This window comes from Pimephales promelas, chromosome 15 (genome assembly GCF_988280905.1).
Source record: "Pimephales promelas chromosome 15, fPimPro1.hap1.1, whole genome shotgun sequence".
In the NCBI taxonomy this organism is placed as follows: Eukaryota; Metazoa; Chordata; class Actinopteri; order Cypriniformes; family Leuciscidae; genus Pimephales; species Pimephales promelas.
The window spans coordinates 21,652,893-21,680,233 of record NC_142783.1 but is presented as its reverse complement, the minus strand read 5'-3'; the positions used below and the strand labels follow the sequence as shown (position 1 = coordinate 21,680,233).

The 27,341-nt window shown below is 37.9% G+C and overlaps 1 protein-coding gene across 2 annotated transcripts; it reads left to right on the top strand.

The window, feature by feature from the left end:
• Positions 1-22,391, top strand: peli1b (pellino E3 ubiquitin protein ligase 1b). Of its 2 annotated transcripts, XM_039653758.2 has the most exons (8): positions 1-426; positions 7,635-7,671; positions 13,552-13,744; positions 16,070-16,199; positions 17,253-17,354; positions 17,523-17,720; positions 18,285-18,473; positions 21,566-22,391. In XM_039653758.2, exons 3-8 carry the CDS (start codon positions 13,665-13,667, stop codon positions 22,142-22,144), a joined length of 1,278 nt encoding a protein of 425 aa, XP_039509692.1. In that variant the 5' UTR covers positions 1-426; positions 7,635-7,671; positions 13,552-13,664; the 3' UTR covers positions 22,145-22,391. The 2 variants fall into 2 exon arrangements, with proteins under 2 accessions (XP_039509692.1, XP_039509771.1); XM_039653837.2 differs by lacking the exon at positions 7,635-7,671 and having other exon boundaries at positions 102-426.
• The last annotated feature ends 4,950 nt before the right edge of the window (positions 22,392-27,341 follow it).

The following is a 27,341-nucleotide window of genomic DNA, read 5'->3' as shown; positions in this document are numbered from 1 at the left end:
CGATCAGTGACGCGGCAGGTTTTTTTCTCCGCTCATCTACACTCGAGCCACTACAACACAAAACACCACCGTCTGTTTACAGTATCTCTAATAGCAGCGGTTGGACAACACCATTTTATAGGCATTAGCTTTTTATTTAAATTCTCTGTTGTTCTTCCGAGCCTGAGACTGTCTGGGATCACAGCACATAGAACGGCAGAAACAATATTTTTGTTTGAATTTTGAGGAGAAGTCTCAACACCTGCCTTTGTTAGCAAGTTAGCCTCGCGTGTCCTTATAGAAGCTCCTCGTCCATTAATCTGTGTTTTTTTATTTATTCTTTATTTTATGTATTAATTTATTTAGTCAGACAGCAGTTGTAGCTAAACCTGTGCTAACGGAGCAGCTCTTTGTTCGTGCCTCGGAAAAAAACACACCAGCACCGCCGTGAGTAACGTTACCTCATATTCACTAGAAAAATAAACAACAACACAAAGCTGATGTTTTATAGAATAGCATTTATTTCTTCTCTTTTTCTGACTTGTTTCCTGTAATGTTGTCTGTTTTGTTATATTTTTTTTTGTAAATCTGGTTATCATGTTGACTTTGTTAAACAATAGGTTGTTTTATTTCATCAGATCATGTCTGTTTATTTATTGTGTTGTTTCAGTCTACTGACATAGATATGTTTTGATTTTCTAAAAGCTGAGAATAAATATCTGTAACTAAAGTTCATTTACATTTGTCATTTAGCAGAGCAAAGAGGTGTAAATTAGTTAAGTGTAAATGTTATATTTCTCTAGGCTTTCTGTCAAATAACGTTATATACAAATGTGATATTGTGATAAGTGATATTGTTTTTGTGATTTAGTGACATAACAATTGTTCATGCTTAGCAACTCGACATGTTAAAGAATAACCTTTTAGCAGTAAGTCAGTGAATTACATTAAGTCCTCCTCATTTTCATTTTAATGTGCTTGCTTAGACAATGGAGATTTATACTAATTGAGAAAGCAGTGCACTCCATATACTTTATGGGCAGAATTTGCATTGGCTTTTGTAGGCTCATTACAGACGTGTCATTGTTCTTTGCTGATGTATTTAAACACTCCGAGTCATTTGCATAGGCAGACCGAGCATCTGGTCCGACCCTATGTGGCCTTTGTCCCATTCCCGAGCTGACGTCAGGATGTCAATCACCCCCCCTGTACCAGCCGGTGCTGTGCTACATCTGAATTATTTATTAAAACAATCAATGGATTAACATGCGTTAATACAACATTTATACTGTCACTCCATTGTTTCTGCTATCACATTCAGGCCTGGTGATGAAATGAGAAACTCAAACAAAGTGTGCTGAAGTTTGGAAACTGTCAGGTGAATAGAGAGACTGTACACAATTTGAATGTTTCATTTTAAGCCTGGCCTGCTAGTAATGCATTTACTTAGATTATAATGCCAATGACAAACCCAAAGTAATCCTTAATTATTATGCATAATTGTGCATTATGTAAAAAAAATACATAATGCATTTACAGGGACATTCAGCTGAATTTTTATCTTGAAATTAACTTAGTGTTATTTGTTTAATTAGTTTGAAATCAAACAATATTTGTTGACAAACCTAATCTGAAGTGATCTTTTTGGATCCATTTTGTTTATGTGTGTGGTTTGAACATCTTTGGAGTGAATTCAGGTTTGTGCTTTGTTTGGTAAACTTTATCTTGGGCATCTTAGTTGGAGAACTTTAGTGCAGAGCATGTTCTTGCAGTTCCTCAATGATGGCAATACAGTTGTGTCGTTTTCTACCTTTATCAGATGTTTCCTTGTTTGTATTTCAAATTTACTGGTGAGAGAATAATTGTTCAGTCTGTGTTTGTTGCCTAGATAAATTACCAGGGACTAATTTTCAGCTGTTTGACTGCTTTCCTTTAAACAAGAGCAAAGGACTTACCATTCGACATTGGGCTTGCTTTGTATTTTTGTGCTGTACTGGTGATTTGAGTACGCTGTTTGTCTTTGTGTACACATCACCTTATGTAGCGTGTGTATTACATATATTCCCTCAAGCACGGTAGCCGCACTGACTCCGCTGTAGTGTAAAATGATCTCAGTCTGTATCACTTCCAGTGTCTTGTGAGACTGCTGGTCTAGGATTCATTTTTAGCTGCTACTACTTAACCAGTGCTGTGCCATTAATTGCAAAAAACTCTTCCTGGATCAGCAGCACTCTGTTTTCAGCAGATCAGATATCTGTGAAACTGTCTGATGTCTCCAAGCCTGAATTGATTCCTGAGCCATGTCATCATTCTTTATTAAAGATTGCAACCTGCAGTTTAACTTTTTATGTGTTATTTTGCTTTGATCTTCTCCCAAATTTGACTTGCTGTCATTATGATTAATTTTCTGTTTACTAAGCCTAGGGAATAGATCTTGCGAGATGATTTTAGGGAGGCATCAGAATGCAGCGTTGAAGTAAATTCCTCTTAAAAGGATAGTTCACCCAAATATGAAAATTCTGTCGACATTTACTCACCCTCATGTTGTTCCAAACCTGTATGAGTTTCTTTCTTCTGACACAAAATAATATATTTTTAAAGAATGTTGGTAACCAGACAGTTGACGGTATAGCCATTACCTTCCATATTTTTTTTCCCTACAGTCAGTGGCTACCGTCAACTGTTTTGATTACCAACATTCTTTAAACAGATCTTCTTTTGTTTTCAACAGTAGGAAGAAACTCATACAGGTTTGGAACAACATGAGAGAGTTGAGTTTTGGGGTGAACTGTCCCTTTAAAATGTCAGTAGTCAGCAATATCTGTATACTTTCACTTGCTTGTCACTGTTTTTTCAGTAATGAGAAACTCATCTAGTGTTGTGTGGGTTTCACAAATCTTTGAAGGTGTTAAAACCCATGTGAAATCTTGCGAGATGTCACCCACTTTTTGAGTGATCCATACTTTATATGTTCCAGTGATATACATTTGTTTGAAGAATGAGCACGGTGCTTTTTTGTAAACCGTGCCAAACCTCAGCATTTAAATATTAGCACCCCCAGAGACCTTTAACCTGCTGATTGTCTATTTATTTCATTGGAATTGAGTTGTTGGCCCAAGTGCACAGTTCACCTCATCTGGATCTATCTACATAACTGCAATGTGTTTCATCAGATTAATTATTTCTCACAAACATGTAAAGTTATACATTACTGTTCAAAAGTTTGGCTCAGTAAAATAATAATAATAATAATAAAAAAGATATTTGGCATTTTGGCCTAAACATTTTTTTCAAGAAGGATTTGTTAAATGTTAAATGAACTTTTCAGCCATTATATTCCTTAGTCAGGACTGTTTTTGGCCACTTTGTGGAGTCTATATACAAAGTTTAAAGGATGACGTATATTGTGGAAACTAGGTCAGACAGTGGGCACCTCAGAGGAAAAGGAAGCAGGAAGAACTCTCTCTCTTTCTCACATGCTTGGCTTTGCTGACTGGCTACTTTAGCCCTTTGAGTTTGTTTGTTGCAACACTTGAAAACTGAGGAAATTTATGCATATTTTATTTTAAATGGCAAGGTTAGAGTTCTCTTTACATTTTCAGTAAATTAAACTCTTCCTGTTTTGTTATGTTTAATTCCATTTTCTACAAAAGTGTCTATTCTATTCATGAAATAATTCTTAAAACATTTACCACAGTTTCCATATGGCAACACAACTGTTTTCAACATAGATAAAATAAATGTTTCTTGAGCTTCAAATAAGCTATTATTAGAATGATTATTGAAGGATCATGTGACACTGTAGACTAGAGTAATTTCTGCTGAATATTCAGCTTTGCCATCACAAAGTTATTTTAAATTGTATTATATGCTGTTACAGTTTTTGCTGTATTTTTGACCAAATAAATGCAGCATTGGTGACCATATACTTTTTTTTGAACATATTAAAAAAAAAATCTTACCAACATCAGCTTTTCAATAGTAGTCTAGGGGACAGAGATTCAGAGAGGTAACTTGTTCACACCTGTTCAGACTGTGTGTATGATAGGTAGATCTCTGCTCTTGTGTATCTGTCGAACACAGTTTAAATTCCGGTACCTGACGTACCAAATAAAACCTGATTCTGATAATATGTCCTGCTGACTCTTGCTTTCAGTGCGTTTTTTTTTTCTGCTCTGAGCAGCTTAATTCTGAGCGAGCGGTGTGTGAAAGACGAGACTGGTCACGTGACTTGAAGGACACACCAACCCCCATCACAGGCCTCTGTTCCCCTCAAACTTCCTTTGGGGAGAGCCAGGGCTGATCACTGTGGCTGTAAATGAGTTATTGTCATGAAGACTGAGAGGTCAGCCTCTGCCAGTCAAAGCTGAAAGCGACAGAACGATGAGCTCTGGCATGCATTTGGTGCTTGCGTCACTCACATGATCCTTTCGAACTGCCCTAAAGTATATCTAAAAACCAGATGGGTGGCGTTTAAATTAGTGTTAGCATATGGACTGCTCTGAAAAATGACTTGTTTCCTGTTTACACAGCCATATCAAAAGAACATCCCCCACTTTACTGGATCATTTGACTGTTTCTGGGAAGAGTTGATTGTGCTCTCCCTAAGTGGTTCTTTAGAGGTGTATAAGGTTAGCATTTGCACACATCACCTCAAAAGTCCCAATACCATGTGTTTCTCTGTGGTTTCATGTACATATGTGTTTGTGTCTGCATGGTTAGATCATTGTCACAGTCCAGTCTGTTTCTCTCTGGTTTCAGTGCTCATGTCATTGAATAATTAAAAAGCTCTGAAATTGAAGCTCAGCCACTCCCACCATCTACCTCCATCTCTCCGTTCTGTACTCGTTTAAGAAAGCTATAGCCGCCCGTTTCGCCATGTCACATTCCGCTTGAGTGTTGTTCGTAACCGTTTCTTGTTCCTAGATGACTATCTTTAGTTTTATATTGCTTCCTCTCTCTATCTCTTTCTCTGTTTTTTGTGATTTTATATTACGTTCGAAGTTGTTCGAAAAACTTAAGTTCGAAGTGTGCAAAGTTGCTATTCAGATTTCAGTGAAAGTTACTACTCTTATGTTATAGACTTTCTGCTTTTTAGACGGGTAGATTGCATGGCTTAGAAAAAAAGTATATTCACTTTAAAACGAAACGTAACCCTGTTGATTTTTTTTAAATGCAAAAACACGTTCTGTGTGAAGGGACCTTTTTGTGTTGAAAAGACGTGAGCAGTACACAGCAAAAAAATGTCAGGAGATTTGTCACCATGGGTGTTAAAATGATCACTTTCCGGGTGAACATACAGGTCCATCTTTGCTAGTGTTAAAACAACACTGACGATAGTGTTTATTTTTTAAACACTGTGTTAGTGTTTCATTTAATCACTCAAGGTGTTAGAAATTATTACTCTTAAATATACACATTTAACACTTTATGGTGTTTAATCACACAACTCCAGTGTATTTTTTTATGTTGATTTAATGTTTATAATGTATACTTATTTTAAAATGGTAATGCAGATGAGGTTTAAAAAAATTAAATTTTTAACCCCGAAGATATTTTTCCAAAAACAAAGTTACTATGAATTTATTTTAACATTTATTAAAATTAAGATTTTTCAAACATACAATTGAATAAGACAACTCTCCAATGCAATACCATCTTATTATTGGGGAAAAACATATCATCAAAAAATGTTAAATGTATTACCTTGAGCACTACGTTTTTAGAAAGCCATGTTGTGCATGCGAGACAATGCAAAAGAGATACAAGTGCAGTGGTCAAAGACATCCATCTAGTGCATATCTACAAAGGAAAAACAATGGATAAGTGAAAGTCATACAGGTTTGGAAATGCATAAGTGTGAGAAAATTACAGTGTTTTTTTTTTGTTTTTGAGTGAACTATCCCTTTAAAGAAACAATTAGGTTGGTTTTGAGTCCAACTGGCCCAAATTTGATGTCTTTGAGGCATGACCAACCAATGTTGTAGTCACCTACTTAACCAATGTCACCCATCCTCTAATTCATAAATGTTTTATCTCTGAAACTGAAGGTCAGAAGGGAGTCATCAGAGATTCATTATGTTACATCTTTTCGTAAAAAACAGTGATTACGTATTTCACTTTTTGGAGTAATTGTTTTGAGTCACTCTGCATATGAATTTGTCACACATTTCAGATGTTAAATATATAAATGATAACTGTTGATAAGTTACCTTTGGTCAGCACATGAGATACCTGATAGCCATCTTTTGGAACATTTTAGTACCAAAAAACACTCAGTTTTGCCTCACTTTCATAGCCTGCATAGTATGTCCACGTGTTCCTGTGTGGGCACGGGAGGGTGGGGCAATGCAGAGGCCTCTTCCTTTGTGGTGTAATCGGTACCAGATGGAGAGGTGTGTGTGTGTGTGTGTGTTAATGCACGCCCCTCCTTTTCCTCACCCCACATATTAAATCGAAACGCACATTCAAAGAAATCTTCAAGATCTGGCTGGTGAATCTGTGGTCGTATTCTTAGTGACACACCTAATTGCGTCACCTGACCCACTCTCGATCTTATACTCTCAATTTGTTTGTTGGTAAGCTTGAAGTGGAGTTCTTGTTTTCTTCTGATCCTCTATTAAGCAAACACAGACTGAGCTGAGACTTTGTAAACTGGGTTTAAGACAGCTTCCATGCACTCTTTGTTCCTGAAAGAAAGCTTTAAGCCAATTAGACTGCTAGCTCTGTGCTGGGTGAATGGGCATGGTGAGGTAGTGTGTGTGTGTGATCCAAATGGTACTCTGGAGATTAACCAGCCTTGTGTTAGAATATAGTTAGGTTAATTCACCTTTAAGAAACACTTTTTAAACACTGACTGACACTGACTTTCTCAGACATCAGGGTTTGATTGTTTAGAATAGCCAATCTTTGGTAGATGCCTCAAGACGATCTTTCCCATGAAGATAATAAAGTTTAGTCTGCTGTTTTCATCTTTCATTTCTCTCTTTTTCTCAACATCCTCTTCATTGTGCTAAAACAAGACACTTGTTCAGAAGTAGCACAATGGCTTGATATTTAGTTTTCAGTCACAATTCTTTAATTTGCAGAAAACCCAACATGGTTCGTTGTTCAGCGGTGCATAACCTACAAAAGGAGCACATCAAAAATTCGCCCACTTGCATTTCCAAAGCATGTATAGGGTCAGTAGTCCCTTGCCCTAGAAAACACTTTGTTTTAGATGTTTTACAGCAGCATGTAGGAATTTAGGAAACGTTTGATGTTTCTCTTGCTGCTTCAAAGGCCTGTTGTTCCTAGCTGAATTTTCTCTCTAGCTTTGATTTTTGTTTTTCACCAAGTCTCAAGTGACTTAAGGCCACTCTTTGCCGATGCCTACATGTCTGTCTGGTTATTAAAGCGACTAGGGTTTCAAGTTCAACCTAAAATGAAAATTCTGTCATTTACTCATCCTCACCTCCTCTTGTTCCAAAACTTTGACTTATCTTCTGTGGAACTTAAAAAAACAAAAAACAAAACAAAAACAAACAAACAAACAAACAAAAACAAATATATATATATATATATATATATATATATATAAATTTTGACAAATGTCTCACTGTTATTTTGTCAATGGTAACCAAAACGTTCAAAATAATGTTTTTTGTCTTTTGCAGAAGAAAGAAAGCCATACAGGGTTGGAATGACATGAGGGTGAGTATATTATGACAGAAGTTCATTTTGTGGGTTATGGTGTTTCTTTTGCGTTCTTGTGCATGCATGCAGGCTCCTGGATATCTGATTCGTCTCAACATATCTCTTTTTCACCATCTGCTCTTTCATCTTTAGCTCAAATTCATCATTGTGTTGATGCTGTACATCTGTCTTGGTCAACAGTGTTGTATTATTTCAAATATTTGTCAGTGTGTGTCTGTGTAGAGTGGTGGAAAGGTGGTTATATGTGGTAATTTCTGGTGTTCCTGCCCAGGTGAAGGTCACCTGCTTCCTTTCTGCAGTTTTACTGTGATCAAATGTGCATCCAGTTTCTCATTAATGGTGGAATATATTTGTAATGTGTTCATTAGGATCCTTTAGTCAGTCTGTGTTGTTACTTGTGAAGTAATTAATGGATTTTGTGACTTGTTCAGTGCGTTGGTGTGTTTTACAGAGACATTTGCACTCTTCCGAAGCCTACATACCTGCTGTTCCAGAAGTTATGTTTCCCCGTTAGCATAATTTTTTTAGCCAAAATTGTAAGGCATCATAACATCTATTGCAGAAAAAAGAATCCCAGAATGCACTGCAGCAAGCTCAGTGAAAACATTAGTTGCTGTGTCTTATTTTAGATGCATACATTTTTACATAGTGTACATTATAATTTTGTGAGGCCTAAATTCTCTTGTAGCATTTAAAATGATTTGAGTTGATTTATTTGTGTTTACTCAAAACAATAGTTTCATTTTATTTATAATTTGATTTTTCAGAGCAGTTTGAAAGATTTGTTAAATACTGAAGGCGAAATACTTTCCTGAGCCTTTAAAAAAAAAGCTTGTAATGTCACACAGACTGGAAGTTTCCTTTGACACGGTTGTGTGCAAATTCAGACAGCTTTAATTCGTCTGTGGTCAGCCATGCGTATGGGTGTTCAGCGGGTGGGTATCACTCGTCTGCCCTCTCTGAAGTGGGGCATGTTGGGTGTGCAGCTGCTTCACAGCAAACTCCCAGCCCACAGACCAGATGCCCATGCTGAATGCAGATGTGTACCTCCCCTCTGGTTCCTAACTTCTCATTTCAACTTCCTTCTCTACTCTTGCATCTATTTTAGACCACAGATGCAACTGATACTTGTCCCTAATTTTTCGATGGGAACGGTTTAAGCTTCCACATCCTACCCACTCATGAAAGGAGTTCTCTTCGCCATTAGGTTGTAATTCATACCTCCCCTGACAGCAAAGTGACTCTAGATTAGAACCTAAGACTGTGATTCAGTCTTAAAAATCTCATTTTCTCATTTTCATTCACCTTCCAAGAGCTCTCAAAAGGGAGACTCCAACAGAAAAATGGTTTCTTTCGTTTGAATCTGAGTTTTTGGTGTTTCTTTGCATGTGGGAAATCCCATTTCTCTCATTTTGAATGTCTGTAAGTGACTTATTGATTTCTAAGCTTTTGATACAGACTGAGTCTGGTTTTATTTACTCTTTTTAATGCAGTTATATCAGCTGTGGACTCTAATGAGCTTTTTCAATTTTGTGTATTGTGTGTGTTTGTGTGTCTGAATGCATGCATGTTGTTTCTTAAGGTATTGTCTTAAGTTGTATGCGAGTTGTCTGAGCACATAAGTGGATTCAGGCTGTGTACCTGAGCCCCCCCACACACATCTCTAAAGCCTGACAAGTCTTGCAGACTATAGCATATCACTGTTCCAAAATGCGTGTAAAATTTGTTGAGGAATGGAAACGGCTCATAACATGTGTACAATTCAAAATGTTTTATGTTCTGTGACAGGGGGTCATATCATATTCCGCAAGGTCTGAAGCCATGTTCTGTGTAAAAGATAAAGGAAGGGATTTATATTCAGATAGTCACCATGAAGTCAAAATCGTTATTTGTTATTTTTAATGGAATATTTCAGTGTTTTTTTTTAATCCTCCAGCAACCTGTCACCCTTATGTGAGATTGCAGCAGTAAGCAAACAACAATGATCCAGTCAATACCTGATGGAAAGTCAAATCCCATCGAATTAGATTTTTTTTTTTCTCATGCGAGATCCGTTTCACTCTGTCACAATAGGGAGGAAAAGACAGTTGCAATTTCTAGTTCATGCTGTCTTTAAAGTTTAAACAGCATGGCTAGCGTACATGCTGTTGGACAATTTGAGTCATAGCCCCTGTCCCAAAAGGCACCCTAAACATTTCCGGTCTTCCTATTTTACTGTCAGTGTCAGGAAAAAGTCTGCTGCAGACCTCCCTTCAGTGTGGGCTCGGCAAAAGTGTGCATCGAGCCTGTTTGTCTACCTTTTTTTTTTTTTTTTTATACAGATGTTTGTATCTACCAATGTCAATGTTATACAGTGTGTGTGAATATATACATGTATATGGGCCTATAAATTAGGGCTGTACAATAATTTTAGCATCGATATTGCGATAGTCACATCGCAGGATGTGCAATGTCAAGTATAGGGATCATATTTGAAATGTACTTGATTCACAGATTAATAACAAAGTTTAACCTTCGTAGAGTGAAAGCTTATTATTTAAAAGTGTTTTAGGTTCTGTCAGTTTAAACATTCAAGCAATTTTAAGCTGTTAGAGCTCAAGAAGATGCGAAAGAACTCAATTCAAACTTGCTCGTAAAGTTGTGGAAATGAAGCCAACCTGCCGTGGTGACTGGGCCTTAAGCCCAACCTGAGCTGTAGTAATGAATCTCTCTGCATACTGAAGATTTGTTATGAACTGGCTACTCTCTCTTCTCACCAGCACTGAAACAAAGGATGAACTATATTCAGTATTTTTGAAAGCTGTGGGCTGAGAGCTGTTGACATATCAGCTCTGAAACAGTGCTAGTTCTGTGGGTGATTTCATTTTTTTTTTTTATCAGGAGTTTGCGTGGGTCTCATTCTCAGTCGCATTTCTGTTCAGGCTTAATGCTAACCCGGTCTGTCTCACTCCTCATGGAGTCGGGTTATTTTTCAGGTCATTTATACAGAGGCTGTGCGAGACAAATCAGGACAAAAACAGCAGGGGTGTGTGTGAAACAGGGTTTGCATCTGTCCTGTACTGTATTTGGGACAGATGCTGACTGTAAAATAGCTCTTTGAACTAATAACTAATGTGTGTGTGTGTGTGTTGCTGTCTGTCTCTCTATTGTTATTTAGTGTGTAAGGTAAAACTGTTTTACCATGTGACCCTTTATGTAACCGTTTCACTTGGGTTTCATGAAATGGAAACCCTTTTGCGCAGTTAGATGAGGAGATGTGCAGATATCGAAAGTGTTTTTATTTGACTGATTTTGTGAGGTGGTTTTGTGTGTGAAACCGAGAGAGATGGAGGAAAGAAATATCTGAAAAATCTGCATGCATGAGTGAAAGATAAATCAGATGACCTTCTAAAATAACACTTTTTTTTCTCTTATTCTCCCTTCCTGTTTCCTTTCGTTTTCTCTCTCCCTCTTTGCATTACTACAAATGACTTCAGTGGTTTTAAAATGATCTGTTGTGTAAAATTGTAACAGAGATCATCAAGTGCGTTTTGCTGTGTAAATATAGTTAGCTTGTTTGTCCTCTTAATATTACTGGATTTTTTTAGGCCTAAGACTAACTGACATACAAATGAACAGTTAATACAGGTTCATACTCTCTTTAGTATGGTTGCTTGCGGTTAATGTTGTGTAATGCTCTTGTCTGATGTGTAATTTGGGAAGTCTTTACCTTTCTTTTCCCTTCCCTTCTCTCACCGTCTCTCTGTTTTAGGTTATAAGGGTTGTGTGTAACGGTGTGATTTCTTAGAACAGGAAGAACTGTGGTTATAATACTTCACGGTACAATAGTGTGAGAAATGGTCTCTGCATTTGGTGTAGGAAGGGATGTAAGTAGTGTTGCCACAACACCTCTTTCTTATCATCTGTAAGCAGCATTGACTTCCTGTTCTGTGGATCTAAGAGTTACAATACTTGTAAGACTGCAGTGCAGATTATTAGTCAACCTTCTTTTCTCACTCCATCCATTCAGATTTTTCTAAATACTTTTTTTTTAGATGATATGCATACTCAGAATAAAGTTATTCATTGTGCACATTGAAGCACTTTTACTCAACTGATAGTATGTGTTGTGTTAAACAGTTCAGGAATGATAGCCTATGCCATGTGGCCGCTCCTGTGGTAAGTCACTTTGTACTGCTTTTGTGTAGTGGACGCAAGGTCTAGAGACAAGCTACTTTTAACTTTTGCAAAACTCTTCCTAAAAATGATGCTAGATGTGAGCACAAGAACAACAATGGAAAACCAACACACTGAAATTTTGTCACTGCTTAATTGTTTTAAATGTCATTTTTCCCTGTTAAAAGTTAAGTTAACAGCTCGGGCTAACACCTGTTTGTTAGCAATTCATGTGCTTGGTATGGCAATTAGACCACATGCTTTGATGGTGTTATCAGGATTGTGTATACAGGGCAGGTGGTGATTTTGTTTCAGTGTGAGGAATTTATTAGCGCAGTGGCCGATGAATGCTCATAGTCCTTGTTAAAGTGTTATACAGGGTCTGTATATGTTAGACCACATTCTCCACTACACCCTTAAAGCAAGAGGTCCAGCAGTAATACACGCAGTTTAAGCCCATAGCAACAGTCTGGTATGTGGGACAGGGATTGCTGTGGAAGGAAAGAGGGAGGTGTGAAAAAGAAGACTCCCTGGATGGAGGGATGGTAGAGGGTGAGAATCCCCAGAGTTGCTGGCGTTGCTGTTTTGGGACAAAGAACGAGAAGATGTATAGAGACACAACTCCCATATATACAAATGGACACTTCATGTTAATTTCATGTTCATGGTTATATTTTGAATGATTCTTTAATGCATATTATTAAAAAACATCAACATCAAACCTTTTAATACACGGCCCTGGTCCCATTGCTTAATGTTTTTCCAAAGAAAATATTGTTTGTTTTGTAATCTTTAATTAAAATGTAATAACTTTTTTTCTTCTCTGAAATAGCTTTCAGTTTCTTCTGACTTCACTTAAGGCCCGTTCACACCAAGAACGATGACTATAAAGATAATTGTTTTACCATCCACACCAACGGATTATATCATTGTTTATTATGTGTGTGCAGCAGTTTTGTCGCTGCTTTATATGCTCTTTATTAAAGCAGGATAGATTCTGATTGGCTATCAATGTCTTTATCTATGTTCCGAAAGTGATTCCCATTATATAATTTCTGTTATCGTTATAGTTGTGGTGTGGATTCTTTTATATTTAGATTGTTTTTTAGAACTATATCTTTATCGTCCTTTGTGTGAATGGCCATTTAGGCTGTGCAGGCTAATAGATAATGTTAATCCATAGCCAAATAGCTATTTAGGTATTATTTTAACAAACCTGGATTTATTCTGTCTCCATACTGATCAGATAAGACCTCCTTCAGTAAGGCACGCATAGGCTGTAAGAATTTTCAGGGACAATGCCTTCAAATCACGGTTTTGTGTGAGGGTCAGTTTGGACAGGTTTCCTACATGAAATGCAGACTGAGGTGAACTTTGGAAACACTGAGGAAAAAATTTGCTTGGCATTAAGCTCCATTGGATTGTGTCTGTCTGAGAGTTTGTCTGCATTTAGCTGATCACAATCTTTTCTGTTTGTCCTTTAGACCTTGTTAGCAAATCTCATGTCTAAGAGTACATACCATACTGTAAGCCAGCTTACAATGAGGAAGATTGAGGTTAAGACTGCAGAATATGGGCCACCAAACATCACTTAACTGGTGCCTGGTGCAATTTTACAATTCCTTCCTGTGGTTTACTAACCTAAATATGCCAGCTAAAGGCACTCACCAAAAATAGCCCCTTAACTGTTTTCTTACAGGTTTCTTTCTCTGTTTTGTACAGTTGTAGCGATGAGGGTGATGAAGAGGAGACAGAGCTGAGAGCTGAGTGTGTGTGGTGGTGTTGCGTTCACATTGGGAGCGGAAAGAACCCCCTCCCCCACACACACTGCATCCATGTTCTCCCCTGACCAGGAAAACATCTCCACGTCGTCAACCAAAGTGCCAGTCAAATACGGAGAACTCATTGTGCTCGGGTAAGGCCTTCTGACCTTTGACTCTGCATCAGGAGGCATCTGTAATGCCAGAGTTGAGAGTTTGTAATGTTTCTAATGCTTAGTGACAACTATGCATGTGCATCCTTGTTTTTCTTGTGTTTCTGAAAAAAGTCAGCTGCCATGAGGTTTTTGTTGGTTGGTGGTGTTGTTAGTAACGTCATTGTGGGCAAACTGTGAGGGTGATGCATGTTTAAGGGAACAATGGAGCCCTCAGTTAGAAAACAATGTGGTTTTCAATGTGGTGTTGGGGTGTCATAATGCACTTCATTGACTTTCATTTGCAGAACAGCCTCCTATGCGATATACTTCGCTATACCATCACATGACCACTGGTGCCTAAAGGGGCATTTGTGTATTAACTTCTTTGATTAGATGCTCTCAGAGGTCATGGATTGGATTAGATTCTCATCCTGAAGCGCTTGGAGGACTCGACTCCATTATTGTGTTGAGTTATGGCTGATTTAAGTGTTGTGTTACTGCTAAACTATGGTTTTAGCTACCTTGCTGGACAACTAATTGGAATAAAAAAGAAATCATGATATGGCTTAGTGTGATTTAATTAAATAAATAGATGCGCTGCTTGTTTCATAGTGAAGCATGACTCTGTTCTTACACAGAAGCTTATTTTCAGCAGTGATCATGCTCCACACAAACTCCATCTCTGCATCTGCTCTGAGTTTGGGTCACTTTAATGTGCATTTGGGAACGCAACATGCGGGAAACATCTTGTTTAACTCTACTTCTGTGGATGTTTTGTTCTGTTTTTCATCTTGGTAGAGACGGATATGAATTCTCTTGAATGTTTTGGGAATGATATTTGTGATTTAAGTTTGGTTACTGAGCTTCTAGGTCTGACAAAGCTCTCTTGAGCAACCTACATCTGACCACACACTGTTCCATGTGTCCGTGTCCTGATGAGGCGGCTCATTTCCTCCACCACCTTGTTTTCCCATGGCTTTTTACTCTCTCCTCCCAGCAACAGCTGACACTGATAGACTTCCTTCATCTCTCCTCCCTCTATCGGTCTTTCCCGGAGTGTTTCTGAAGGAATGCAGTCGTATACGAGAAGTCACAGCTGCGGAAATACCCAGCCCGGTTCTTGTGTGTGTACATGCAGCATGTTTTCAATCCATGAAATTCCCGGTTCTTGCTGACTCACTGTTTTTCAACTTTGTTTTTTTCCCCCATGCGTCAGTTCTTTAGATCATCACAGAAAAAGTCTCTGTCGTAAGGGTGTGTTTTTTTTTAGACTTACTCAAGTTAAGATGTGGATGGTGGATGTCTTCACTTTTCTGATCTCCATATAAGAAAGAATGTAGTTTAATGAGGGAAGTCTCGGGAGAAATGAGCACAATCGGTCAGCTTGTTTGTAGAGTACACTGGGATAATGTGGGTTTGCCAAAATATGTTGAGAATGCACTCAACAACGTCAGTGCATGCTTTCAAAGAGTTGATGTTAAAACAAAGACTTAATGAAGTCCTTAAGACTTTATAATCACATTGCAAACATTGTGTGTCTGTGTGCTGTTTCTGGAGCACACTTGGGCAGTTAGTGTGGGTGGAGGTCTGAGAGGAAACCTCCACTGAGAGGAAATCACAATGCACAGCGAGTGCAGTGTTCGTAATACTTTATGTACATGGGCTTCACACTTTAGTACTGATTGAATCTTGATAATATCAGATCAATTTGCTACATCCATTGGTTCCTTTAGTAATGGCAACAGAAGTGTCAGCATGACACCATAAGATTTCTTGGTACCACCATAAGATAATGGTGCTCCTGTACATTAGAATGATCTCTGAAGGATCATGTGACACTGAAGACTGGAGTAATGATGCTGAAAATTCAGCTTTGCCATCACAGGAATAAAATGCTTTTGAAAATAATTATATTCAAATTACGTCATTTAAATAGTAAAAACATTAATATTGTTAAATATTAACACAACTTTTAACAGCCTTGTAACTTGTTTCCATGGGGGTTGGTAAGTTCAGTATGTCACCACAGCTAAATATGTAGTTTAATGAAGAGTGTATCTTGAACTTTGTGACTGGAATGGGTTTTGTTTTGAATTTCTGGGATTAGCTTTTAGTTCCAGTTAACAACCTAAATGGTTGTTTGCTTTTCCATAGAAAAACATTAGATTGAATATCTACCGTAGAGCTCATGTTTGTTTCTGCTTTTGTGAATGCTTGTATCTGTTTTGTTCACCACCTGTTGCCTGTGGCTGAATTGATGGTGGAGTAAATATTGTGCGCAGGTTTTTTTTACAGTTGAATTTCCCACTCCCTCTCTTTCTGCAGGTATAATGGCTCTCTACCAAACGGGGACCGTGGCAGAAGGAAGAGCAGGTTTGCCCTTTTCAAAAGACCGAAATCTAACGGCGTCAAACCCAGCACTGTACACGTAGCCTGCACCCCACAGGCGGCCAAGGTACACACAAACACACAAACACACCCAAACACACACACACACACACACTACAAGAGAATCAGCAGATACAATGTCATTTGGTTCTGGTTAAGTTTTGAGTTAAAACACTAGGTGGGTTTGAGCTGTAATGTAGCTGGAACAGGGTGTGCCCATTTACACATCTGGATACTGTTGAGCTCATGAATGACCCCTCTGTGGCTCCCTCACAAACACATACGTTTACACATACTCACAAACAGCTCTCAGCCTGTTTCCACAGTCTGCTAGACTCTGCTAGACTCTCACCCAATGAACTTTTTATGGATTTTTTTTTTTTACCAGATCTACAAACCGTGTTGTGTTTGTGTGTATAAACACACACACACACACACACACATATTATGGATGCAAAAATCCAGTTAACCCACGGTTCAATACATACCTTGATTTTTTTTTTTTTAACCACGGTTTTCAGTTCGGTTTGGTTCTGATGGCTTGATAAAAACGATTAATTGCAATACTGTATATATACACTCACCTAAAGGATTATTAGAAACGAACACCTGTTCAATTTCTCATGAATGCAATTATCTAATCAACCAATCACATGGCAGTTGCTTCAATGCATTTAGAATGCTAGCTTGTTGATGCTAGAGGTCAGAGGAGAATAGGCCGACTGATTCAAGCTGATGGAAGAACAACTTTGAGTCTCGATTTCTGTTGAGACATTCAGATGGTCAGAATTTAGCGTAAACCGAATGAGAACATGGCTCTATCATGCCTTGTTACCACTGTGCAGGCTGGTGGTGGTGGTGGAATGGTGTGGCTTCGTGTCGTGCCTTCAGCCGTTGCTTATTTACGATACAGCACAGCCTCTTGTACCTTATTGCTTACATATATATGTGTGCCACATTGATAAATGATTATTTTTATATATAATATAATTATATTATTATTAAAATATCAAAATATATTTTTAATAATACAATCTTTAAATATCTATTTTATTGTAATAATTTTTTATTGGTTAAGTGCTGATTTTTTTTGGGCCTGTATCTCTTCCTGTTTCCTTAGGCCATAAGTAACAAGGATCAGCACAGTATTTCCTACACGTTGTCCCGAGTACAGACGGTGGTGGTGGAGTACACTCAAGACAGCAATACAGACATGTTTCAGGTACAAACTTCGTCTTGGACTGTGTACAAAAACGTCAATTAATCTCACTGCTCAAAATGTCAGCCTGAATTAATGCTGTCCATAGGCAGAAAAGAGGTGTCACTATCATCTGCTTTGATTTGTGAATGTCTGCAGTGTCTGATGTTTTAATCTTTCTCTGCATCTCAGATTGGCCGCTCTACTGAGAGTCCAATAGATTTTGTGGTGACCGACACAGTTCCCGGAAGTCAGAGTAACTCTGACACTCAGTCAGTTCAGAGCACCATATCTCGCTTCGCATGCCGGATCATGTGTCAGCGAACGCCCCCTTATACCGCCCGCATCTATGCCGCCGGATTCGACTCCTCCAAGAACATCTTCCTTGGGGTGAGAGAGCGAGAAAATGTGACTTGAGCTTATGTAAAGAGGACAGGGCATGAGAAACTGGCACTACTTTTGAGCAGCGTTAACATCTGAAGACCCAATATATCTAAATCTCTAATGAAAAGAGATTTGGAATCAGAATAGATTTAAATGCACTGGTTGCCTCTTTCTGAAATCAGTTACAACCTCATGAATTGAATTAACCTCATTTGAATATTGTATTATCTACCTATCATAGAACTTTTAATTCACAGAAATGTTAAAAACACTGCGGTGTTCATTGAATCAAATATTTGTATCATGTTTTTTAAGTGCTTGTTAACACAAGACTAAAAATTCTGTCATCATCTCATGTCGTTCCAAACTTTTTTTCTTCTGTGGAACATTTGAGAAATATCTCAGTAGTTCTTTTCTTTGTGTCTATACAATGGAAGTCAATTGTCTCCAGTGTTTGGTCCAATGGTTCCCAATGTTGGAATGGAATGTCATGTAAAAAATGACAGAAATTTCCTTTTCAGGTGAACTACTTTTAATCATTTAAATCATTTTTTTTTAAAATTCCTACAGGAGAAAGCAGCAAAGTGGAAGACATCGGAAGGACAGATGGATGGTCTGACTACTAACGGTGTGTTAGTAATGCATCCTCGTCACGGTTTCACAGAGGACTCCAAACCAGGCGTGTGGAGAGAAATTTCGGTGTGCGGAAACGTGTTCACACTGAGAGAGACTCGTTCGGCTCAGCAGCGAGGGAAAATGGTCAGTGGTCCTATTTTTGATGATCCAGTAAATTAAAAGAAAAAATATTACCACAAGTTACTGTAGTTAAATGGTTTAGCATAATTCCTACCAGCTGACGCATTTCTACCGCCACAAGGTATATACAGTACCATCATGCTCCCCAGCCCTATTGGAGACATACTCTGTTTCAATTCATGAGACCATAAATATCAGCCTGTTTATGAAGCAGCATTTGTGAGCTTTAATGTGATGTCATATGGGATTCTAAAATTTAAGCTGTTAAACAATCATATGGTTCCCTGCTAGGCGGCTCGTTGGATTGCATTGATCGGTTGCTCTGGGACGCTGTTGCCACAGTAACGGCCCAGGCGAGACGGTTTTGCCCTGTTCGGTGTAACACAAAGCTGTAAGATGATCTGAAGTTGATTTGTTAAGTGCGTCAAACTGGAGGCCCAATGAGAACTACCGCTTTCAACACTTTCCTCCCATGCTCATGACAAGTTATTATCTTTAGTTGTTATCTGGACAAATATAGGACTGTAAAGTCTCCTAGATATGCATGGGGCCCATGATGTGTTTGGCCACATTGAGGAACGCAAATCAAAATGCTTATGTATTCTTGGTGCACAACTCAAACACTCTCTCTGATTCGCATGCACTCACGGTCAAGAGTCTCGGAGGCGCCCCATTAATCTGGGTTGTCATGGGCAGAACAAACACGCTCCTGATTGCTGTTCATGTCGTGCTCTTGAGGAGTCCTGCTGATGGCTCAATGCTGGCTAAACATGGATCTAATGCTCTCTCAGTGCTGGGCAAACACTGCTCAACTGTGCTGCTGTGGAGAGACGTTCGGCTTTACTGGCCCAGAACAGATCAGGTTCAAGCCCAACTGCTCAGACTGGCCTGATGCTGGTGAAAACAGTCAAGTAGTTCAGAAGTTAGGACATTTATCACAATTTTCCAGTGGACACTTTTAGTGCTGACCACATGCAGGATTTGCTATTTTTTGTGTGCCTCTACTGTGCTCCACTAGTTATTACTAGTTATATTTAATTTTATAAACATCAAATTCATCAAATCTTAAGCAGATTCTAGTGTTGTTGTTGTTTTTGTTTGTTTTTTTACTAAGCTGTGAAGGTCAAGTATACTAGTACCCATACTCCGAATTGGTCCTCTACATTTAACCCATCCAAGTTATGCTGAGTTCACACTGCACAATTTTCAAAGTAGTCGTGTCACTGTTCCTTTCACACAGCGTGACTATCTGGGGTTGTATTCAGTTGCTGCTGCGTTAAAACCACGCAATGGATTGGCGGCATGAGGTTTCACAATGCATGACTTGTGAAACGACACAAAAACGACGCAAACTACGTTTCACAACCAAACGTGCAAGAAGTAATTAGGAAATAATGCAAGAGATCACTCCAAAAAAAATTGTTAGTAAAAATTATAGCCTGAAAGAAGAAGATTGCGATCCAAATTGTCTGTGTTGATTTTGTAGCGAAAAGGAGAAAAAGAAAAACCGCTTTTGCAGGAGGAAATTGTTGGGGAGGCGAGAGCAAGGATTGTGTGCTCTGCAAAGAGAGTTGGGGTGAATAATTTTGCATTGTGCTGCTGTTGGTTAAGCAAATGTTTGTGCTTTGTTTCTGTTGTAAATATATCTCTTAAAATACTGATATTCTGGTGTATAACTCCTCCCCGAACATCCCGTTGCCTTGTACCTTGGTCTCTCATTGGCTGTATGTCATCGCCGATATAGTTTTCAGTCAGAACACATTCACACAGCAGGATTTTAAATCGCCGATAGGTCCAGATATAGCATGCCAAATATAACACTGGCATCTTTGAGAATTCACACTTCGTGATTGTCGCTCACGTGAACGAGCACCGATTTGTCTATGATTTCAGGCATTTGTCAGCGATCTCCCAAACCTGTTGGCGAGTGAAAACCAGACCTAAAATTCTTCAGTGAATTCTGTGAATTCTTTTTTTGTAAATTTGAGTTGTAGATTGACTTTCTGTACTAAGTAATAATAATGTACACTACTGTGCAAATGTTGGGGGTCATTAAGATGTTTTTAAATAAATTAATAGTTTATATATATATATATATATAAAAAAAATCAATTAAACTTGGTTTCACCAAGGCTCCATTGATTTGAGTTAGAGTTAGTTGCGTTATATATATATATATATATATATATATATATATATATATATAATATATTACGCAACTAACTCAAATCAATGCAGCCTTGGTGAAAGACTCCTTAAAAACATAAAAATCTAGCCCAAACATTTTATTATTTTAATTATTCTTAAAAATATATAAAGTACCATATATATATATATATATATATATTTATCTAATTAAATATGTTTAGAAATATATATTTTATTTTGTATCATTTATTACTATTATAATTATTCTTGTTTCATTCTTGTTTCTCTATACTGATCATTTCTAGTATTTCCTCATTTGTATACATTAGTATTATTAAAATAATACTGTATACAGAACATGTGAAATGTGACTATAAATGTTGAGAGCAACATATTATATGCGCACACACACGTATACGCACTTGCTCGAATACAAAACTGTCGTATTTGCACTTGCACTCCTGTGTCCTTCAACAAAACACAGCTCAGACGTAGACGCTGCACAGTTCACACACATGGTGTCCATACAGCTGTTTAAGTTAGTGTGTGAGGTGTGGCTAATGCAGTATAGCGAAGGACAAAGTAAAGGTCGATCAAGGATGGCTCTCTGAAATCAACCATGTAATGGCTCTCTGTCGCAACCATGTGTGAATGTGTGGATCATAGGGTGTGTATTTTGCACATTATGTCTGTGTCATCACACTGACAGACGTCTTAATCACTAAATGGTTAGATTATTATTATTTTATTTTTTTTTTGCTGCTGCTGCTGCTTATCAAGATCGAATCATTACTGTATGGATAGTGGTGGAGCTTTACTGCCCCCTGCAGGCAAACTTTGCATCTATGCATTTGCTGATAAGATTTGACTTTGATTTGTTTTGTGTTAAAGGCAGAAATATGGGCTCAATTTATAACTCAATCCTCTTCTCTTCTTTTTTTCTGTAGGTGGACAATGAGACTCAAGAGTTGGTGGATGGCTCTTTGATCGATCTCTGTGGAGCGACTCTCTTGTGGCGTACCGCTGAGGGGCTTTCCCGCACCCCCACGGTCAAACACTTGGAGGCGCTCCGGCAAGAGCTGAATGCTGCTCGTCCCCAGTGTCCCGTGGGTTTCAACACTCTCGCCTTCCCTAGCATGCGAAGGAAGGACATCGTGGACGAGAAGCAGCCCTGGGTCTACCTAAACTGCGGCCACGTTCACGGCTACCACAACTGGGGCAACCGAGATGCAGAGCGTGAAGGAAGGGAGGGCCGGGAACGGGAATGTCCCATGTGTCGCGCTCGTGGCCCATACGTGCCGCTGTGGCTGGGCTGTGAGGCGGGGTTTTATCTAGATGCAGCCCCTCCCACTCATGGATTCAGCCCGTGCGGTCACGTGTGCTCAGAAAAAACAGCTGCATTTTGGAGTCAAATCCCTCTTCCTCACGGAACGCACACCTTCCATGCCGCATGTCCTTTCTGCGCCCAGCAGCTCAACGGTGAGCAGGGATACATCAGACTGATCTTCCAGGGGCCCGTGGACTAAACACACCTGCCTATGACCTTTTGCCCCAGTAACCCCATTTGACAAACATTAGTCAGGCGTTTCTTTGTTGTTTCTATAATTTGATTTTATAAAGATGACATTTTCTGCGCTCTCAGACTGTTTTCTTCCCTCCCTTTCTGGTTTGTAAGTGACCTTTATAATGCTTTTTTCAAATACAGAGAAAAACAAATATATATTTTCAAATAAAATAATAAAAGCAAAAAAAAAAAAAGGAAAAAAATAGACCTCTTCAGAACAGCAGAGCACATGCACACCCACGTTTGAGCAATCTGGTTGGGTGGCTCTGCTTTTCAGTTGAAGTAGTGAGGGTGGCCATTACAGATGGTGGCATGTACATTGTTTATTTGCTAACAGTAATACTCAGCAATAGAGAGGCAATACACCATTCATAAATGTTTATGATGAGTACTCCATTCATTCAGTAATTCACATAATTTCAAAAAGCAACTACATATAGATTACAGATAACCATTTTCCATATATGTCTAACTTAAATAAATACTTAAAGTTTTTTTTTATTTAAATACACTATCAATGTTTATCAAAGGTAAAAATGTATAGGTGTGTTTTTGGGGAGTAATGTTCTATGTAGCTGTTTTTTGTTTTCTCTTTCTCTGTCTTTATTGTAAGTCTCTTCCACTTGTAGCATCGCTAGTCTTCAGATTTTCCCTCATTTGTTCTCATTTTAATAGGATACATATGATTATGTAAGTGACATCTTCTCTGTAATAGTGAACCAACAAGGTCATGCTCAGAGAAACAGAAACGTTCTTGCTGAACTCCAGAAAGCTCCAGAGGCCTACAAATGTTCACCTCCCTTCAAGCACAGGCCAAAACCACATGTCCTGTCGCTGACTCTGCACGTCAGCGAGTGTTTGCTGAAATGTGTTGTTCATAAGAGTGTTCGTAAGGTCTGTTTTCTGTTTGAGCCTTTTCTGTTTAGATGATTTTAGTTGTCTCACCCTTGTTTTGGATATATTGTGGACATTGGGAAATAATTTCCATCCTTTGTGCAAAAAGCAGCATTCTTTTCTTTTTTAATGTTTCTTATTTGCTTTTCTACTCTGGTCATACTGAGATGTGATTTGTTTTGTACCCAACAGCTACTGGGAACTTGATAAAAGCAGAAATGGTCATTTGCTCCTTGTTCAGATTAAAATATATATAATGTTATTTCTAAAATGAATGACAGTCCCCACATGTGCAAGGAACTAAAGATTTTTTGTTCTATGAAAGAAAGTATAGATTTGGGATGATGGTGTTTATTGTTTCTTCTCTTTTGACAAATTTTAGGTCCCCTCAAAGAATGAACCTCTATGTGTATGTATATGTGTCTGAGTACGCTAATATATTTGAATTTGTGTAATGATGTTTTTGACTTTGATTTCATGTAGTACGTGCTGCCGTATGTACGGTGCGAATGTTAAATGTGCTGTACTGTGTTACTTGTAAGCATTCGTTGAGTCTGAAAGGTTGAGAATCCCAGAACTGTGTGAAATGGATTCTCTTCCAGAGAAGTTCTGGCTCAACTTCCAGAGATTGTTCAGTTCCTGCTGTTCTGAACAGCACCCAGACATGGCATACTGGTGCAGTTTTCACCTCAGGGAGTTTCCTCCATCTTTACCACCAGGACATGTGTTCATGAAGTATTTCAGATTCAGACAGCTGATCTTGAGGTCTGTTGCGTGTGGGGAGATCTAGACCACAATCTGCTAAATGTGCTACGAGCGACTATGAAGCTTGATCCCGCCACAGACATATTAGCTCTTCTCCTGTGCTTAGCCGACACCCATACCCCCCACCCCTCTTTGAGGATGCTTCATTAGCAAAGTAATTCTCCTTCATCCCTTCACGTGTGCGTGTTTTTCTAAGTATTAAACAAACACAGATTTGTGAGACACATTTGACTTTTTAAAGGGCATCGCTCGTTTGTCTCTGTAGAGACGGCGTGTAAAGGGCTTTTTTCCTTTTCATTTTCTGTTTAATTGTTTGAGTTCTTTGACATGTCATTTTGTTCTAACTGGTCTTCTTGATCTTAGTGTGTGTGTGTGAGAGAGATTGTGAGAGAGTGTGTCCCTGTGTTCTATAAAATCAGAATGCATAAAGGCAAGTGCTGAGAATGTTTCTGATCTAGCATTTTTGTACCAACTTTAAACAAATAAAATCTTAAAAAGCATGTTCAGTATCTCTTGGTGTTAAGTTTTTCTCTCATGGCCACATGAGAACAATATGGTCTTATACTTATATAGCCTATATTATACAAGTTCCATGGTATTATATTTATATATATATATATATATATATATAATATTTCCAATATTTCTATCTCAATATTTTTTTTAAACAGTTTCTAAAAATACATTTCTGATATCACTATAAAAATTCTGTGGTTAAAGGGGGTGGTTTACTGTTTTTTTTTTTTTTTTTTTTTTTTTACTGCTAGCTAAGCTCATTGTTTACACAGAGATTTCGGAAGTTTTACCTTTCACTGTGAAGATCAAAACATATTTAGATGCACAGGAAATCGCAAAGGTAAAACTTCCGAAATCTCTGTGTAAACCAAACAATCAGTGACGTACACGCGCAGGCGAACGCTTCAGGCGGAATGTGATTCAGTTGGACATTACACGAGGTAAAAAACGATATAAATACTGTTTTTCTCAAACAAACCGCTCGTTTCGTGTCTTGGGGCATCAATGTGTACTTACATTTACGAGTCATTAAATCGTGTTTAATTTTGACCTCTCTGTGCATGCTCTTTGACATGGATGGACCAGACAACAACGGTTTGACCGAAAAATGTCAAAATTGAAAATACTGTGGAAACAAAGACACCTACATCTTGGATGCCCTGAGGTAAGCTAAAACATATCAAAAGTTAATTTCAAAGTGAACTATCCACACTAAAGAGCTTTAGGCATGTGGGCTGCATCTTGACCATCTACAAAATAGATATTGACATTGATTGGGTGGGCCAAGGCCTATAACGGTAGAGCGTCTGGTAGCTAATTTCGTTTGAACGCAGCATAATCTCATTGTAAAAGGAGCTGCTGTTTCTTTGTGGCCGATTTGTGTGTGTTTGTGTTCAGACCTAATGCAATGATTGGACGAGCATTTTTTGTTCTGTGACTTCCAAAGAATATACATGTTTTAATATTTACACCACTTCTATTGTTGATTGCTGTCAGGATATGAAGAGATTATTAACGAGTAGGCTATATCAAAAAGTATTTATAAAACAAATCACCAACCCTCTCAATACCTTCTGGTGTGAATGTGAAAGCACTTTGCAATAGGGTGGCCACAAGGTGGCGAAATAAAAAAGGCTTTTCCTAATGTCTAGTTTTTTCAATTTCCTATTTTTTTCCTCAAAGTTGTTTAAAACGAAAGAAAAACTTCAAGTCTAAATGAGACTTTCTAGACGAATATATTAGAGATGTGTATGTCAGTGCATTAATTAAAATATTCCAAACATGTAAGGGTTTAGTAGTCTGGATAGGGAGTTTATTTCTGGTTCAGATGACAGAGCAAGAATAGCAGAGCAAGGCTCAAGTTTCTCACCAAAGAGCCCCTTTTTAATGTGTTCTTCTTAGTTTTGATAGGTCTGTACTTACATAAGTGGCCTCTCTGTCAGCAGAATGAGGGCAGCAGCTAAAATCAAGTCATGTGATGTCCTTCAGGGATATACAGTACTACAACAGCAGAGTGTGTAATGGATCAACGCAGATGGGAGTATAACCCAAACTCCCAGTCTATTTTTTGACTGTGCTACTTAAGAGACAACCCGTAAAATAAGATTAAAATCTGCATCAAGAAACTTAACTATGTAATATCTTAAGTATAATGAGCCTACAGAAAACCCCAAACTGGATTACTCTTTGAAACATGGATGCTTTTCCAAACCTCCCTCAAACAGGCCCATTTCACGAAGCGCCTCAGGAAGTTTTATAGTGCATATGATAAAATAATTTATAATGAAATAAGATGAAACATACATAATCTAGATTAGCAATGACTTAAGAATCATCTTTATACCCACTTCTTTGCTTTCATTTAGTTTGTCTTTTTCCGTATGAGCAAAATAATTGAACATGTCAGCATGGCATTTGAGGTTAATAGTCCCCATAACCCTCATTACTGACCTGAAACAATATCATGAAAGTCCCATATAGTCATGCTGAGTTAACAGTGTGTGTTCTCAGTGAATATTGTTTTCAGTAGGATTGTTATTATTGGAGCAGCATTTTGCACAATGACAGTTGAATTAGGATGTTTTTGCGTTTGATTGGTTGTATCAGGTAAATGTTTTTTACATGTCAACATTATTAATATTAGCCCACCACTGATATGATAATAAGCAACACATTTCTCCGAAGTGTGATGCAAAAAGGGAAAAATAACCTAATACCCAAATCACCCCATCAAGATAATGAAAGCACATTGCTTATAATCTTTTATTATTATTTTTATCATTGTTTTTTTACTTATCATAGCTACTTTTTAAAGTACTTTTATTATTAAATTTTACAACTAAATTAAATAGTTAAAATAGTTTAAAAAAAGTGTTCAGTATGTTTTAATGAACCATGATCATTATTCATGGTTCATCTTTATTATAGAAATTAGTATTGAGAATCGTTATATTCATTTCTATTATTAATGACTACTGAAACACTAAACCCTATATGATAAAAAGGACAAAATTCAATGTGATACATTGAGAATGCACTTGAATTGTAAGGCCAGTAAAGATTCACGCTTCTAAATAGAGGCTATTTGATTAGAAGATTCATTTATTGAATGAGGTAATTTGCCTCATGCACTCTTGTGAAAAGGATTCATGGGACTTTTCTGGTTGAAACCTCTGCTAACTACTAACCAGACTCTGGAAAGCAGCTGTGCGGTTATCATATCAGAGCACGATCTGTAAGACCTATATCCTGTTTTTGCTTCAAACAAGCGCATATTGCAACAGTAATACAGTGTTCGCCAAAATAACATTTCATCCCCATGTGGTTCTGTTAATGTGACAGGAACTGATTTTAATCCAAAACACTCATAACACAGATGAAAGTGAATTTTTTCAAATTGAATGTTGGACATGTACTCATTTCCTTATTTTTACAATTTAATGACCTTTGCCATCATCGAACGCTCCCTTAATGTTAATCTTTAA